This window comes from Prorops nasuta, unplaced genomic scaffold, assembly GCF_024137725.1.
Source record: "Prorops nasuta isolate Cenicafe-Biocafe unplaced genomic scaffold, Cenicafe_Pnas_1.2 PNAS00027, whole genome shotgun sequence".
NCBI lineage: Eukaryota > Metazoa > Arthropoda > Insecta > Hymenoptera > Bethylidae > Prorops > Prorops nasuta.
The window spans coordinates 3142281-3159788 of record NW_027116824.1 but is presented as its reverse complement, the minus strand read 5'-3'; the positions used below and the strand labels follow the sequence as shown (position 1 = coordinate 3159788).

General features: G+C 36.6%; 2 protein-coding genes across 11 annotated transcripts in view; one reads left to right on the top strand and one right to left on the bottom strand.

The window, feature by feature from the left end:
* The window catches only part of LOC136782631 (glutamate receptor ionotropic, kainate 2), an 89863-nt gene extending 76403 nt beyond the window's left edge, over positions 1 to 13460 (bottom strand). For all 9 annotated transcript variants that reach the window (XM_066742185.1, XM_066742186.1, XM_066742187.1 and 6 more), the window contains exons 1-2: positions 12620 to 13460; positions 6965 to 7258 (exon numbers count right to left, since the gene is read on the bottom strand). In XM_066742185.1, coding sequence (XP_066598282.1) covers positions 6965 to 7037 — 73 coding nt within the window. In that variant the 5' untranslated portion in view covers positions 7038 to 7258; positions 12620 to 13460. The remainder of the gene's footprint in view (positions 1 to 6964; positions 7259 to 12619) is intronic.
* Positions 1 to 17508, top strand: part of LOC136782632 (uncharacterized) — a 58557-nt gene that overhangs the window by 14581 nt on the left and 26468 nt on the right. The window lies entirely within an intron of this gene.

The window sequence follows — 17508 nt, the reverse complement described above, 5'->3', positions numbered from 1 at the left end:
TTTCTTCATTCCGCACGCGTCTCGTCGACCAAGTGTGCTGCTCCATCGAACTAACACCCACCAGCTGGTTAAAAATGTATTCGTCACCGAAAAACTTTTATTTTATTTATAAAGCTCAATCGTAAAAAATACCAGACCACAAATATCCATTTGTGTGAAAAATGGCCGATTGTTGGTAAAGACTCGTAAAAACCGATCGGATAAATTTTGTCGCGTATGGCTTTTCGCTCCCTTACAAATTTATATAGCAAAAACTTAATAATGTTTAATATATGCTATTAGCTTGACAAGTTTCGGACGACTCTATCGTTCGTACGTTTTAGCTGGTTTCCACTTGGTTTTCCCAGGAGAGCGACGAAAGGAGTAGGGGAAAATGAATCGAATCTCGTGGATTCGCCGAGAGTCGAGACCCTAACGTAGTCGAAAAGCAACGTTGGTTGGCCCCAAGTGGTCCACATCGTCACTGCTCGAATGACGAGGAAGTTCAAGGTTTTACGAGCCTCGGAAGCAACTCGGAAGAGGTCACCGGCGCCGCACTGACTCCGTTCTTACCGGTCCTTGCCCGTGAGTGCCTGAAAAAGGGTGGAAGCGAACTGTTGCGAATAAGCGGGGGAATGGAAAAATCGAGGGAGTAAGCGAACGAGTGAGCGAGAGAGAGAGAGAGAGAGAGAGAGAGGGTGAAACCCGCAGGGAATCCACAGAATGGTAGAGCGCGCAACGCCCATCCATTCCCAAAACGATTTGTAAAAATAAAGTCTCTGATTATATCACCCGTTCAGTTCCTGTTTTACATTATTGCAAAGTCTTTTCCAAATCCGACGAAAGACTTCCCATTTTACCAGCTACCTTTATCCCAGCTGCTACTCTTTTATTTTTGCTACCTTTTAAACTTTCCATTTGACCTGGCTGATAAAACACACAGACTTTACATAAAATCGAAAATAATGTTATTATTATATTTTCCACTGCATGTCACTTATATCCTATAGTTATTCAATTTTTAGATAGTACGCTAGTGAAGGACATTTTAATTACACACTCCATTTCATTAATAGTTTGATCCAACGTTGTTATTAATAAGCTTCAAGGGCTCAACTTTGGACAGTTCCTGTAATATATAACAAAACACCGCACTATATGGTATCAGTGATAAAAATAATCCAAAATATAGGAATATAACGGTGTACACAGTAACAAGATCATTTACTACCGAATAGTATAATTCTAACCGCTAAAAAGATGTTGAAATATTTAAAGAAATTATTAAACGAACAGTGAGTTAAATGCTCAATAATTAGGGTATTAAGGTTTTGCTAAGTTGAACACTTTCCAAGCTGATTAAATATTTCGCATACCACATGAAGAAATAATTGTGGAATAAATAACATTAACACTTCGTCTCTACCACGTAAAATTCAGTAAAATGCAAGGTACTCGATACGATGTTTTTACAGGAAACTGCTGGAAGCATCTCACCAATACTTCTTATACGCATATAAATTGCTTATTTTTCGATTATCATTACGACCATAAGCAGTGTAGTGTAAAAAAATATACTCGTGGTAATCCGAGCTCGGCCACAATCAATACTAAGAGATACTCATGATGCGCGCGGTCAAAGTGTTAAAAAAAGATTATTAATAATAAAGGATGTGAATTCCATCTTTACATGCACATTCCCATTAAAAATTATTTAAAAGAGCAATAAATTGAATTGTGGAATAAAATATTATGTATTATACATTATATATATTGAAATAAATTCCATTTGTTGAATTATACAGGATGTGTGCAAACGCTCCTCACATGCATTTTTATGAATTTTTCGTCTGATAATCAGAAAGTGAGTTTGAAAGGTATATTAATTTCTATTCAACCTAATTTTCATAGAGTATAGAATTCGCTTTTCCTGGTTTCTCTCTGTTATGGATATCCCAAGGGCGTTATACGATATTCCAATGTTTAGAAATACGGGGAGGGATTTTCTCACATGTCACAGAAGGTAACGATAAAATACATAAGATATGGTGCAGGGTTCGACAGGCTGATCTCATCGCCGAAATGACTACTTCTACCACACCCCGCCCGACAATATCAGCCTGTTAACCCTGTCCTCTCTTTGATGTCAGCCGATGTCTCCATGTTGACCCTCCAGTATCATCCAACTAATCGCACGAGCTGCCAAGAAATAACCTTCATATTTCTATCTCTATTGATTATGAACAATCAATTCCTTCAATAAAAGTACCTATATTCAATTTCTTTCAGTCCTTTCACTTTGGTAAATTTCCTGTGGTAGAAGCTGCATCCCACTTTATATCGCTAGAAGCAATCTAGTCTTTGGTAAAGTGTATAGTAAAGTTTATAACCAATACTGTACATCTATATATTTTTATATATATCTTTACAATTGTCAATTGTTACAGAAAAATAGATGTTTGATTTTAAAGCAATTTTGCAATTTATGATTTAACCTTATTAATTATAAATTATCTTAAGTTGTAGCTGAGATTCTATCGTATCGATTGACCAAAGCTAGACTATATAGAGTAAGGGTCGGAGAAAGACGGATCGTCGTTTGCTTGGGAATTGTTTGCCCGGGGACCTGACTCCCGCGCGCGTCACAAGTTTTACCCCTTCCTGTGCATCTTCGATATTTTATGTTGGTTCCAGTCTCATCGTTTCGCAGGATATAATGGTCCCTACCGCTCAATCAAACCGTTATGTACAGAAGAAACGCATTTGACATAATGGGGAGATGTGTATATTTGTGTACCTTTCGACCGATCCACACCAATGTACAGCAAGGGGACTTGAACGAAGTAAAGGTCGATGCAGAAATTCTCGACAATATCGTTCGTTCCAGACTAAAAACACGAATGGACGATTTCTGTTTACATAGGATAGGTATGCTTCATACCTAGTATATACACATACGATGCCCGCGTACTCATATGAGGTGATGAGAGGAAAATGGAGCGCTTTTCTCTTGAATTCAACAAAAACAAACGTGGCTTTCATTGCCACTTAATAAAATTGGTTCGAGCTGATATTGAAAATATAAGTTTCTGATATTCTATAAAAGCGAATATTGAGAATAAAACATAGAGTTTCTGTAGAATGAATTTTAAAAAACAAAAACTTTTCAAACTCATACTTTATTTTAAATCTTTTGTAACATTCTAGTCTTAATAACTTCCATTTACATAGATGTATTTCATACTAAAATTGAATAATTTTATAAAAACGTTAAATATTTCACCAAACACATATATTCGTAGAAATTACAAGTAAAATGTGTAACGTTCAAAATCCGTAAATTGTGAAGTTTTCATCATAATTATTAAAAAAAATATAGAAAGTGTGGCAATTCAATTTCCAAATTCAAACATGAATTATAAGTTAAATTGTTACAGCTGTATATAAAAATACATTAATTCACATCTTTACAACAAAAATTATATTATGTAAAGTTGACATTACACTGCGTACAAAATGATTCTTCTATCGGACACCAAACGGACGGTCTGCGGAGAGAATAAGCACTGCCCCATCCCTGATTTTGAGATCGTCGCCCCGCGTATTTTTCTATATACATTTAATTCATAAAATGATAAGCCTTCTAGCAATGGAACAGGAAAATAGATATTTAGAGGTTTCTTTGCTATACCAGAGCGAAATATTTTACAATATTTTATTAAGCACCGCATTTATTGACATAATGTTCAGTGGAGAAAAAAGAAATCCTTTGATTCAAATAAATCTTTATTTATATGAAGTTTCGATATATACTTAATTTCTTAGTAAACATTTCAATTAATATTGTTTGGATAAAAAATAAATTTTAGTTCACTCGTTCAAAATTTATTCCTTTTAAGTAAATATATAACTGGCACCATTAAAGAAAAGATTTATTTCAATTAAATGATTTTTTCTTCGTGTAATAATTGTACTGTTCAATATTATTAGCGATATCAAGCAAAGAACTGCTTGCAACAGCAAAATAATATAAATGCAGAGGTTTTAAAAAGTGCATCGAAGGAGCTGTGTATACACGTTATGTGGATCAAGGCTCGGGTGTCGATACTTATTAGGAGGAATTCCAATATTGCAACTCAGCGGTATACACCTTCATACCTGCTGTTCTGCCTCAGCAACATGTGTGGGTACGAGGTCATATGTGCAAGTACCTAAAGAACCTTGCTGTAACTCAAGTATCATTGTTTCTGTACATATCGAGTTTAAAAATTAATTTCAATCTCGAACCAATAAAAGTTATTTCGTTATTTCAATAATGATTAAATTAAATCTGATTATATTAATTTTTAACATATGATATTACGGTATTTAAAAATCTCCCTTCCAAAATTATTGAAAACGGAAAGTCGATGAAACATCCTTATCTACTAAAATTAAGAACTTTCGGTTAAATTCTTACTAAAATTGCTTGAAACTGGTCTAATAAAATTCATTCTCGAGAGATTAGCATTTTTCATACTACTGTGCTGATGATATATTTCATCCTATTTTCTATTGTCCACGCAGTTAGTCTTCCGCAAGTTTCTTTTTTTACTAAAATAATCGTCTTTGGAATTCTCTTTAAGGAAATTTAAAAATGGATTAAAACTGCGTTTAGATTCGAATAAAACGAAATTCACTTAATCTTTCAAAAGTCACATATCGTACATCGGAGATAATTTTTCGTACGAAAAGGATTTACGAAAATCAACTTCTTGTTACTGATGCTGACTATTTTTACCACTTCATGGAGCTTCTAGCATATAAAAATTCTTTTTATCGCATCGTCGCTAAGTTATAAATCTTTAACACAGTTGGAGAGAGATAGTGCCACTACTCTCCTACAAAAGTGAGCAAACTTGGAAACTTTATTAAGCTTATATTTACATGAGTAAGTACATGGAATTCCTTATGATTCTAAACTTTTGTTATCGATTGTTGAAGACACCTTTGAAACTAACGAAAAGAAAAAAGCAATTATACGCTTAACGCGAAATTTTCGACGTAAAAATAATTCGATTACATGGATGAAAAACGTCAAAGTGAAAAAACTGTAAATTTTTAAACTGACATATTTTCTTCTCTTTGTAAACAGTTTAGGAAAACGTTTCGAGCTACAGGTGTATCAATTTGTAGTGTCTTGGTTAAACGTGTGTCCACGAACTTTCTGTAGTGATGGAAGTTCACTGTATGCGGATTACACTGTTCTCAACTACGTAAATATAGTATAGTAGCTAGTAGATAGATGTAGTGCATAAACAGACACATGGAAGCGTCTTGCCCACATCAATGTAAAACACTATAATTTAAAAGATAGTGACAGCTATAGTAGCGCGTCACTAATTACATTAATCCGCCAATAATATGTCATTACAATTTGTTAGATTTATAATAGTACAAGGATATTGCTAAATCTCGATATCGAATTAAAATGATACATATGGGTATGTGTATACATGTTATGTGTGGGGAGATGAAGTGCTTCATCTAGTAGGCAAGAGAAAATGCTAAAGAAGATGTCATTAGGTAGTATATCCTATATATGTATATATCTGTTAACAAGTATAATAGATTATTATATAGTAGGACATAGTAATAAGGTATAGAGTCATAGTGTAAATGTAGCGATTCTCGAGCAACGAGGGGTCGCATCAAGGCCATCAAGCATTCCGTTCAGCTTTGTACGAGGGTGAGCTAGTCGGCTCGGTCTGCAATTGCATGAGTCGACAGTCGTATGTACATCGACGAGAGGATGAGGATATATACACTTATACCCTATAGCTGAGGAGAGCTGGCCCAAAGCGGAGCGGAGTCGCGCGCCCGGAAAATCAACCTAGATGCTCGATCTCGTCAGCTCATCACGCGTGGAATGTCGATGAGTCCTCGGTTCTCGCGCCAGTTTCTCCACGCAATAAGCCTTTATCCACGACCCACGACTCACGACGACTGAACAGCCCGCAACCCTTTTCCAGCCAACTACAACCGCGCGAATATAACTTCACCTCCTTATTCCTAAAACAATGTCTTGTCAATTAAATTCGGGCCCATATTCCAATCAGTCCCCTGCTTCCAGCAATATCCGTACTTTGATAACCTTTCTGTATATTAGGGTGGCGCAAACCTTTTACTCGCTCACCTTATCCACCTTTTTTTAAAGCATTTTCAGCTATAGAGACTTTTCTCGCCTATCTCACAAGGATATATGTAACATCGAGTCTTTAAGGGAATTCCATAGGTTTTACTACATATTACATCATAGCCTCTCGCTATTTTTTATTTACCAAACACCATAATATACCGTTAATCGACTCGCGTGAATTGAAGCAGCGAGTTTTTGGATAGTCAGAATGAAGAATAAAATTAAAATTCGACCAATTACAGTTGAGCTTTCCAGGTTAGGCTTAAGGTGGCCCAAAGGTAGGAAGCTGCAGCAAGTACACTTATGCCATTCCCTCGGCGCATTCTGTTCACACTTTGCTTTGGAAGCCTCGTTGCATCCGCTAACGCAGGTGTGCTTGGAATAATAATAAGCGCTTTAATGAAGCCACTTGGTAATGGGCGAAGATTCCGTCCTGCTCACCCTGTGCTTAAGGTAGATATAACTTTCCTGCCAGTCAACATTTCTCTCTATGTTTGCAAAGCCCCTCCTTTATTGGCCCGAGACAAGTTCGCTTCGTTATGACTTTCCGCTTGTCAGATACTTTAAAGCCAGTAATTTATAGCCAGCTTCTTCCTCTTCTTCCTCTTCTTCTCGAGTGCATTTAGCCCGATTCCAAACCACTTATAGCCACATGCCCCTTCTTTTCCAAATTAGAATTGGCAGTTGGCTCTCTCGAATGGATGGAATAAAAATGCGCGACATTTGCGAATAAATAAGCCACCATGCAGCAGCTAATCCTTAAGGAAAATCTCCTAACTATATGTACATATACATAGTATAACTTACCTATCCTGATGACTGGCGGCAGTGACATGGCAGTAGTGACCAAAATCACAATTATGACGAACAATAGTGCCATTGTATCCGACGTAACCCCACTACACTCCTCTCAGCTATAACATCGTTCTTGTGAATCTCGCGTACAGTCAAATGTGTCCGATGATAAAATGAAAAGCATAAGTGCTCGCGTATCCTACATTCACGAGCACTCTAACACCCAACTCCACTCTTTATTAGCTCCATCGCTTGACAAAATATTAACGTCTCTCATAATTCTTCCGATGTTCCAGCTTGCTCTTCCTGGAAACAAACAATACAGTTATTCCTTTAATAAGTTTCTATTTTACCTATTAAAAAACTGCATTTTTAGTAGCTATAATTTGCATCGGAACAATGATAGCTTCGACAGTAAAAAAGAAATTTTTAACATTCTTTCTTTTTTTTGTTTTATGGCAGCTTTTTTTATCACAACAAAGGGTTTAGCATATAAACGCATGCAGGGTGTGTAGTCTGGTATTGCGAAATAGCATTGTTGGCATTATATGCATATCTGGACACATCTTCAAATTTTCGTATTCCCAATACCAATACGTTGTTTCTAGTGCGTTGGTGGGCGGGGGAGGGGGGGGGTGGAGGGTATGTGGAATATATATATATATATATATTATAGACATATGTAACGGGTACCGCGCGAATATACTCTAGAGAGGTGTTACGTGGTACCATTTCATCTGGGTTATAATTTTGTGTACATGGTGAGCTAGCTCAGTTTATGCCTGTCTTTGCTACGCACGCACATCACGAACGAGCCCGAAGGTTCTAAATGGATCCCATCAGTTTAATGGAGTGTTCGCGATGCGTGCATGACTGTTGGCACTCGTTCGCGCAAATCGTAGCCCGTATATAGCAAAATGTGGCAAAACGTAGCTAAACTACCTATTTCCCTCTGTGAACAAAGCGCTCTACTTTCAGGAATACATTCTCTGGACAAAAGATGCGAGAATTTCACTCTACTACGAGTTTGTGCTGATTATGGATAGAGCTGCAGTTCGTGGTGTCCGCTCTATGGAGATTTCGTTTAAATATAGATATGTATAAAAATATGAATTTGTGGTCCGGCAACAAAATAATTTCATTGTGATAACTGAGCTTAAGAATTTACTTAAATTCCTCTCCTAGTTCATTTGCTTTTATATTTTTTATAAAATCCAGGGATGTGGGCTCTTTAAATTTAATATTCCCGGAGAAAGTGCCTATATAGATCCTCGTTAGTTACTTAGGAATTGTCTTATTGACACGAATTGATGACGAACGATATTGAGAAAATTCTCAAGAGCAGTTGACCTTATTCCAAAGCGTACGTACATTGCTCAAATATATATATATATATAGAAAAAAAGTTCTTGCTTTAATAGGACTCTACGGTATTGGAATTGCCGACAATATGACTAGGGTCAAGTCGGTTTATCCCCAAAAAAGCTTTTCAGCTTATCTTTGGGTACTATGTCCCTTATCTTCGTACGGTCAACCTCTCCGCCATGCTAACTTTTTTATTGACTAGCATAAATTGACCTCTCATTTATTGCGCATTAGTATAATGACAACGCAATACTCTGCTAATACTGTACATCAATCGCAGAAAACTGAAAATTTCATATATATATATATATATATATTAGGGTGGCCATAAAAAAAGAAAATTTTTTCCGGTGCTTTTATTTTGTTAAGAATGCTGAAAAAAGAGGAATCAAATTTTTTTAGATTTTTTTGAAGCCGTTAAATGGTGCCGATATCGTTTTTAAAATTAAAAATTTAGATTTATTGAAAACGATTTAACAAAATTATAAATTAATATTGTGCTGGATTAATGTTTTTTTTATTACATCTTCTTGTAATTTAAGTAAGGGACTTTTCAAAGCACAATATTAATTTATAATTTCGTTAAATCGTTTTCGATAAATCTAAATTTTTAATTTTAAAATCGATATTAGCACAATTTAACGACTTCAAAAAATTCTATAAATTCGAGCATCTCTTTTTTTTCATAATTTTTGACAAATTAAAAGCTTATTGGAATTTTGGTTTATATCTAACTTCGAAAAAGTGGAAGAACATCGGATTTTTAACTTTAAAAACGATATCGGCACCATTTAACGGCTTCAAAAAAATCTGAAAAAATTCGATTTCTATTTTTTCATCATTCTTAACAAAATAAAAGCACCGGAAAAAAATTTTTTTTTAATGGCCACCCTAATATATATATATATATATATATATATATATATATTAGACGCTATCGCACAAGTAATTTTTGGATTGACTGAAATTGTATCATTTCCATTAGGCTTATCTACGCGTGTGCATATTAGGGGGGGGGGGGGGGAATTAGTTTGTTTAATATTGATGCTATATTGGGAAAATTATTGGTATGATCTGGTAACACTCGGGAGCTGGTTGACAAAGTCGGTGTCGGTAGCACATGCAGCTCACGCTTCTGCTATTAGAGTTAGTGTAAAGGGATTTGAGCTAACCCAATTTAGCGAGGGGTAACTTTGCCTCCCGCCGTGTTTGCCGTTTCTCTACGCTGCTTGATTACGTAGATGCCTCCCTCTACCTCACAGCTAACCCTTAAAACACTCGTGGTTCTCCCGTTCTTCCCGTTTCTTTAAGTCATAGCTATACATGTATTCTTTTTCACGCACTTTTATAGTTCAACCTTTTTCTTTTTCTATTTCAATAGGTATATACAGATGATTTATTTGAAATCTACCTAGTAGATTTCTGCAAGAATCGAGAAAAGGGATCATTAGTATAAAACTCTTTATATATAAGAACTATTTCAATCTTATATATGTTCATTTGTAAAAAGTGCCTGGCTTTTTATTAAGGAATAAAATTGAAATATTTCAAAAATTTTATTGTACAAACAAGTTTCTACAATGTAGACAGACTTTCTGTTTCTAATGCAACTAATTTGTTTACTTATGATCATATAGAATAACGAATATTCTCTCCGCTAAAATAATTTATATGGAAAAATTCCATTAAGACTGTTTCCTGCTGTGCAAAATATTATTTATTTTCTTAATATTTATATACTCGTTCCATTTCTTGCTGAGAAGCAGAGACAATTGATTGAATAATTCTAAACTGATTTTCTAAAAACTGGAGCGTTTTTGTATCCGGCTTAGAAGTCATATATATTACTAATTTATTCATGTTTGTCGTACACTTGCGTAAATTCCACAGACTGATTCTATTATATATGTAATAGATTGAATGGAAACTCTCAAGAGAGGGAAATTGCCATTTGGCTATATCAGGAAAATTATAATAATAACAAAATGGATAAAGTATATATCTCATTAAATTCTGTGGTTAACTATTTGAATGATGTATCTTATACTATACATATATTAGTGACGATTTATAATGCTTAAAACAGAAATGTATATGGTATAAGAACGTACTTTTCGTAAAATGTATGTTTTAAACAAACTTGTGAAAATTTATTCTTCACCAACCAATTGTGCAATATTTTAATGAAATGAAAAATGATCGGGACTTATAATGAGTTATAACGTCCTAGCAAAACGTTTGTGGGAATTACTAAACGCATTCCGAGCAGAATCACTATTGAAATCCCTAGTCCATCAGTACCGAATCGTATTTCCCATCGCACGTTCGTGTGGACGCTGTATGATAAAGCCTTTGATCAACGGCCATTGTGAATCATTCAACGCTTTGTATTCGCGATTTTCAGTTTCACTAAAATTTCAAATCTTTATATGTTCTTCGTAATAGTACAGCTTGGAGCACGAATTTCGAAAACTCTTGATCACATTGATATTTACTTATTCGGTAGACATTTATGCCAATTAAAGGAATTTTGAATTTAGAGGGTTTATGTAAAGAGGCATATGCACACCCACACACACATATTTGAAATAATTATTTTAAAGATTCTATTAGAAGCGTTTTAATATAAATCTTCGGATTGTGTGATTATCATATCTTATTGCCCTTATTATGATATTCTTCATAAATATTTCCTTTCCATAATTAAGAGTTTTAATGGCAATATAGAGTCGTCTATAAGAAGTGAAAAGCTGTCGTCGAACTATCGTAATAAGGTGCATGGTTATCAGCTGCACAAGAATCCAGGAGCAGGATTGACTATACTGTTGAAGAGTTTCGGTAGAAGGTACCATAAAGGCGCGGAGCTCCCTTGGCTAGTGTGAATGGAAGCTTAAAAATTCGTCGAATAGGAGCCTAGTCGTAGAAATAATGGAGCTACTGTTGATAAAGGTTGGAGGTGTCATGCGAATTTGGAGCACGCGGGGCAGATTACATTCTGTTAAGATAGTAAATCTATAAGTGGAACACGCTACTTTTTTACGGGAAGCCACGGATGAGCTTTCTAAAGAGTCTCGCTGTACACAATTACCGCAGCTTTAGCTAGTTTGCCACAAAACCTTTCGTTCCAGAATTTGAAATCTATTAAAAGTAGCATCCGCGGCGATGCACTTTGCTCGGATAATTCCACGATGTAAAGTACTACTAGATCGTCACTTTTTATACTTTAATATTGTATGTCATGCTCCACGAACAAATAACGATGAATTTTCAGAAAACTTTTTTAATTGCCATAGATCCATAAAGTTAGTAATATTGATGAAATATATCTTACCTTACGAGTAAATTTATATTACTTTTTATAGCTACCCTGTAGCGTTAAAATTAAGAAAATATTGATCTGCTCCATTCTACCATCTCTCATCCCTGAGTGTGAAACTACTATGTCAATAGAGCTCATAAAATATTTCTGCTTTTGAAATTGTCGCATTAATCATTAACATATGGAAAATGTAAGAATCTGTTAATATTTATATTGCCTAATGAATATCGATAAGAGATTTTTCAGAGATTCGATTAGAATCGAATTTGGCAAATATATCTATTTTAGAAAATGGAGATATAATTTCTCTGGTAAATATAAAAAACATTATATCGTTGCAATATTGTGATTAATTTGTTTCTGTTACAACGATTGTTAATTTGTATACATTGATGATGCAGGTACTGGTATTCAATATAGAGTAGGTTATTAATTTTGTGAGAGCAATTTATTGATGCGCCTTGAAAATGATATAATCGTAGAAGTTTATGATTTATTTTATTGATAATTCATAGATAAACGCCTGGTCGAACTGTCGCTGATAAATGAATAGGTGCATTTCGATGATAGTGACAATGGAAGTGTGTCATTTTCAGACTGCTCTCGAACGGGCCATCTATTATATCTGAACCAGTTACCACGTTATTAACACTGTTCTCAGTTTAACTATCTACATCGTATCCTACCTTTAATCTCAAATTCATTATTCGTATAACTACGCAACAGCAAAATGTAATACTCGCCCATTACCAAAATATCTAATTATGGAGGTTCGTGTTGTATCGGTAAATCATACAAAGTTAGACAGGCTTCGGACACCTATTGTTCCGTTTTTCAGCAATATTTTACATCAATTTATGTAAATGTTTATTGCGCGCAAATCAACCGAAGAGAATTTTGTTTTCAATCAAATAAATTGCAAAGTTATTTTTACCTATTAATGCACATTTTGCTCGTTAAACTATATATATATTTATACTTACATTGATAATAGTAAGGATTGTCATTCTGAGCAATTTTCCATTTGATGTCTGTAGCGTCTCTTACAGGTACTACTCCTTAATGAATTTCCAATGAAATAACTAATAAATGTCGATTAATCATTTAGAGCGTAGCATCTTCTTTTTCGGATTTGATTAGCTTGTTTATACTGTATTTAACACTGGAGAACCTCGCTCCTTTTTTCGTTTATTAAACAAATCACAGAGCAGACGCTGCACATGATTTTTACCGGATCACAGATAAGTTTATTGCATTTCGCGGACGGCGAAAACTGTGTGGAATATGAAGCTACAGGGAAAGCCACTTTGTCAAAGAAAACATATCGTTATAAGTCCCTTTTGGCAGCCATCAATTCGTTTCAGCAAAGCCTCGAAATACTTCACTTGCTCCCCGTTGAAACGAGTACGTTCGTAACACTTGGTTAAAATACCAGCAAAATTTTTTATCAATCCATGGAGAAATGCTTTTAGTATATCACTCACTTTGATGATTTATTTAAAGGAGAAAGATTGTACATGTAGCTATCATTGCAACTCTGGTGGAAAAAAAGAATGAACAAAATGAAAATCACATGACGTTTCTACTCATATCTCAATTTATACTAAAATGAATCTGAAGGTTTCCCAGAGCGCAACTGGAATTGGAAGATGTCTGTTTGTTGTTGGATCATTGGACATTTTTAGTGCAGGTGACGAATGGGGTTTTGATAATGTGTAGAGAAATTGACGGTGATTTTATTGAAAAAGTGGATGACGGATAGGCCGGTCTTTTGAGTATATATGTGGGTGAACGCGCGATGTGATAAAGGGTGGCGTGTTTTGCGTACGCGCGGTCCGTCGATCGCGAGAGACGCGCGTGCACTGGTACTGGAGTAGAACTTGGGAACAAGCAGAACGAGTGCGCGGACCGGCACGCTGCGGGGTGGTTCGCAAGGGGTTGCTGATAGGGGTGGCGTCGCGGCGCTGCGATAAGTTCGGCCTGGCTCGGTGGAGCCGAGCGAGTCGCCCGAGTGCTGCAGTTGAATCGAGAGGGGCAGGAAGCGCACGCACCCTCTTAACCGACCAGCAGGCCAGGCCAGGCCAGGCCAGGCCAGCCGCCAGGCCAACCCAATCATCGGAGGCACCACCAGACGAGCCGCGGAGCAGAGACTACGTCTTTTCTCTTTAAAGCTGACTATTATTCCTGTGCCGCTGCCGCCACTATTATCATACCTATTGCTATCGCTGCTAATAAGCCTCCTCCTCACTTGCCAAAATATCAAACTCCCATCCAGCTTTCTAGATTCGATCGTCCTTGCCCACTTTACGAATTATTAACCCGCAAGCTCATCCAACTTGTCCAAAATCCTTCTTCGGCATATGTATTTATGCATTTCCACTTGTAGATTATGCAAATAATAATAATAAATGGAGCACATTTTTACCTGAGCAAGGATTCACGAGTACTTACATTTATTTGTCCGTGGAAGCTGTATAGGCCTGGAGTTTTCGTCCGAAGGAAAAATCGACATTGATAGGAGCAGAGTGTGTTTGGAGGTGGATTCGCGCTAGCTACCACGAAGCCAAGCAAGGGGGTATATATATAGGAAAGCACGATGCTGTTGGATAGTAGGCATGCAGTGAAGAGTGAGAGAAATAACGATGAGAGCACGTACAACGTCGTCCGTCGTCGCCCTCTTCCCTCGGCACCCCCTGGAGAACCGAAGATACCATATCGAAGACCAAAGTCGCTTTATCTAGGTTAGTGGACGTCGACCCTGACCACCTCCTACCTAAAGAGGATTGAATTAAGCTCGCATTTATCAACCTTTTCGTTCTTACGTAATGCTGCCTTTTATCATTCCCTAACTGCAATCACCAAAATTTAGCCTCTGGGGAGATTGTAATTTTTAAGCTTGGAATAACACTTTGCCAAGGGATTTTCGGAGATTTAGAATTTTTGTCCGAGAAACTGCAGGTGCGAGATACGTGTATTATTTATATAGATATCTTTTTGAGAATTATAATAATCTAGAGGGAAAGATTTTTCTTTAGGCTCTATAGCTTCTATCGATTATTGGTTCTCGAGGATCGCTAAGGAGGAATCTTGGCCGAGGACCAGAGGAATCGCTGACAGCGTTTCGATGAAACATTTGCCAGCTTGCATGAAACCAAACGCTAACAGGATATCGAAACGACCTGACAGAAACCAGGAAAAAGTAAATACTGTCTAATATTAAACTGCATTTTCCATAGGACAAGCAATTTATCACGATAACACATTGCTCAGGATTACAGCCGTCCAGATAAAGTATACGAATAGTTGACGAGTCTCGGAAAAACGCGCGCGGATTCAACAGGATTCAATTTTAATATTCTATTTCGATTCATGCCACCTTTATTTCATCCTGCGTTTCACTAGTACATAATTCTTTTGCTAAAAAGAAAGGCAATTACTTTAAAGTTAAATACAACTGAAAACAAATAATTCCATTATTGCGTTAATGTTAGTTTTACATCGGAATGAATTATTCCTGTGTTTGTTCACCTGGTTTAAAAAATAAACACTCAATGGTAAAACGTAAAATATTATAAAACATTCGTGATGTGCTTATAATTCAGCTCGTAATAATTTTTTATTCCCAACGTCATATACCTTTGTTAACTCGTACACACAACTTTGTGATAAAAGGTATATAAATTTATCAACAGATTGCGCAGCTAAATGTGAAAGATTCTCTCTAAAATCAATAAAATATCAAAGTTGCTTTTCCATTCCTTTGAAAGTTTTCGGTATTTTTACGAACAACGCAAATCAAATTCGCACAAGAGCTGAAATTATGGCTGAGTTTATTTTCACCGATATATTCCAGCCAATGGTGGATAATCTCATAGGCTCCATCGATTGCTGATATCTTGGAAAGCCGCCAAATATTATTTGACTTTTGGTCACTCTAACTGTGCATGGCCGCTCCCTCGGATCTCTGCATGGCTATTAGCTTTCCTGCCCCTTTTAATTTCCACTGACGCCTTGGCAATAATCTTGGCATTGTATTGCTACTTTTTTCTTTTATTGATTTGAGAAAAAGCGAAATAGACTATATATCCACTGTTTCTTATACGAGTCCATTGGGAGAATGAAAATGGAGAAGGACTGAAAATGATTGTAAAACTGCGGAAGGAAGAAACAAAGGGTATTGCGTCTGAAGAGGAGAAGATGACAATAAATGCAGCTGCACAGATCGCAGTTGGCACGAGTGACGAGCAATAGGCCCGTGCAGCGATGCGCGAACGGGTGAAATTCACATTGGCGCGGGCGGCGCGTCCACGGAGATGTTGAGCAGATCGCGTGCTCTCTTAATTCTTAGCCGGTCATTGACGGTGCCGTTATAATTGTGGTGGTAGCAGAAATAAAACGAGGCTCTGCGGAATAAGTCTTGGAAAAAATAAATAAAAAAATGCTGAGAAACATGGACGGCTGGAAAAAGCAACTCCGGAGAGGAGTACCCTCCTGTCCCCTGCCCCCTGGCCCCTGTGTCCATTCACTGCAACCTCTCCTTTCGCCCATTCCCTATAGCTCGCTCTCCCTTGCTTTCTTTGCTCGCTTTGTTCCAGCGTTTCGAAACACAAACTCACACACTAACATTGCTTATCATGTTGAAAATAGATCCAGCGTAGCTGGGTCGAAGATAAATAGGACGAAAACACTGGTACGAATAACTAACGACGACCTATCACTCAGCTGTTTTCTTTTAAGGGTGAAAGACGAGCCGGCTGAGATCCGACTTGCCGCTCGGATCCGCTCTCTTAAGACGTTACTTTAAGATTAATTAAGTTAGCTTACGTTGTCAGTTTTTTGCTCCAATAATTAGCTACCGTCTGCTAGTAATATAACAGTCCGATGCTAAGCTCGAGCTCTGATCGAAACCGACCGATCAAACTGTATTTATCAATTTATTTACTCCTATCCTCTCTTCCATGAATCACAAAAGCCATTAATTTCAAGCATTTACGGTGTATGTAAAAGCTTATAAATGTAAAAAAAAAAGAAGAAATGCACAATTCCGATTAGTTTAGTACTCGAATCTCGTTTTAACGCAAGAGAAGATAAAACCAAAACGTAATCTGATGAACGTTGAAAAAAAAAGATTATCCATACACTTTTATATTTCATGTACCAATATTAGAAAGTAATAATAACTAAATAACGCATGGCTCGAGCGATTAGCGTTACGGATTGGCACAAGCTGGAAAAATAAAGCAAACAATAAATTCCTTGTAATTCATGATTAGTTTGTTACATAAGAGTAGCTTTTAGAAGAAACTTCTTGGCACACATATACTATATTTTAGTAGAAGCACATAACGCGTTAAGAACCATAACGGTGCTTGTTCGACGGGTTCTCCGTATTGTGAAAATCACTCGGTTATAATGCAGCTACGCCTTCGCTGCAAGGTTACGTGTTTTTGAAACCAGTCGGTATCGCAGTACAGAAATACAATGTGTCTGGAAATCGATATGCCGGAATACTGATCTTGTTTCCATCTTCTCAAGCGTAAAGAGCCTCTTCAATTACGTGCTCGCCAACTCCTATTAGCATAGTTTATTTTGGTAACTGCGTAAGCTCAAAATGGAAGAATATAACAGAATAGAGAGAACTCTAAACGAAATTACATACGTGACGTTTTCACTCTCTTCCACTCCTCTCTCCTACCTCCTTTTTATAATATACCGATTAATACGTTATTCATTGCAACATCATCATTACTGGCCGTGTTGCGATCGCGACTGCGACTAAAAAGGACAATTTTAACCAAGTCCGATCCGACATCGCATTACACAGGCATTCGAAGAACTTTGACAAATCTTAATTAGACTCATTTATTAAAGA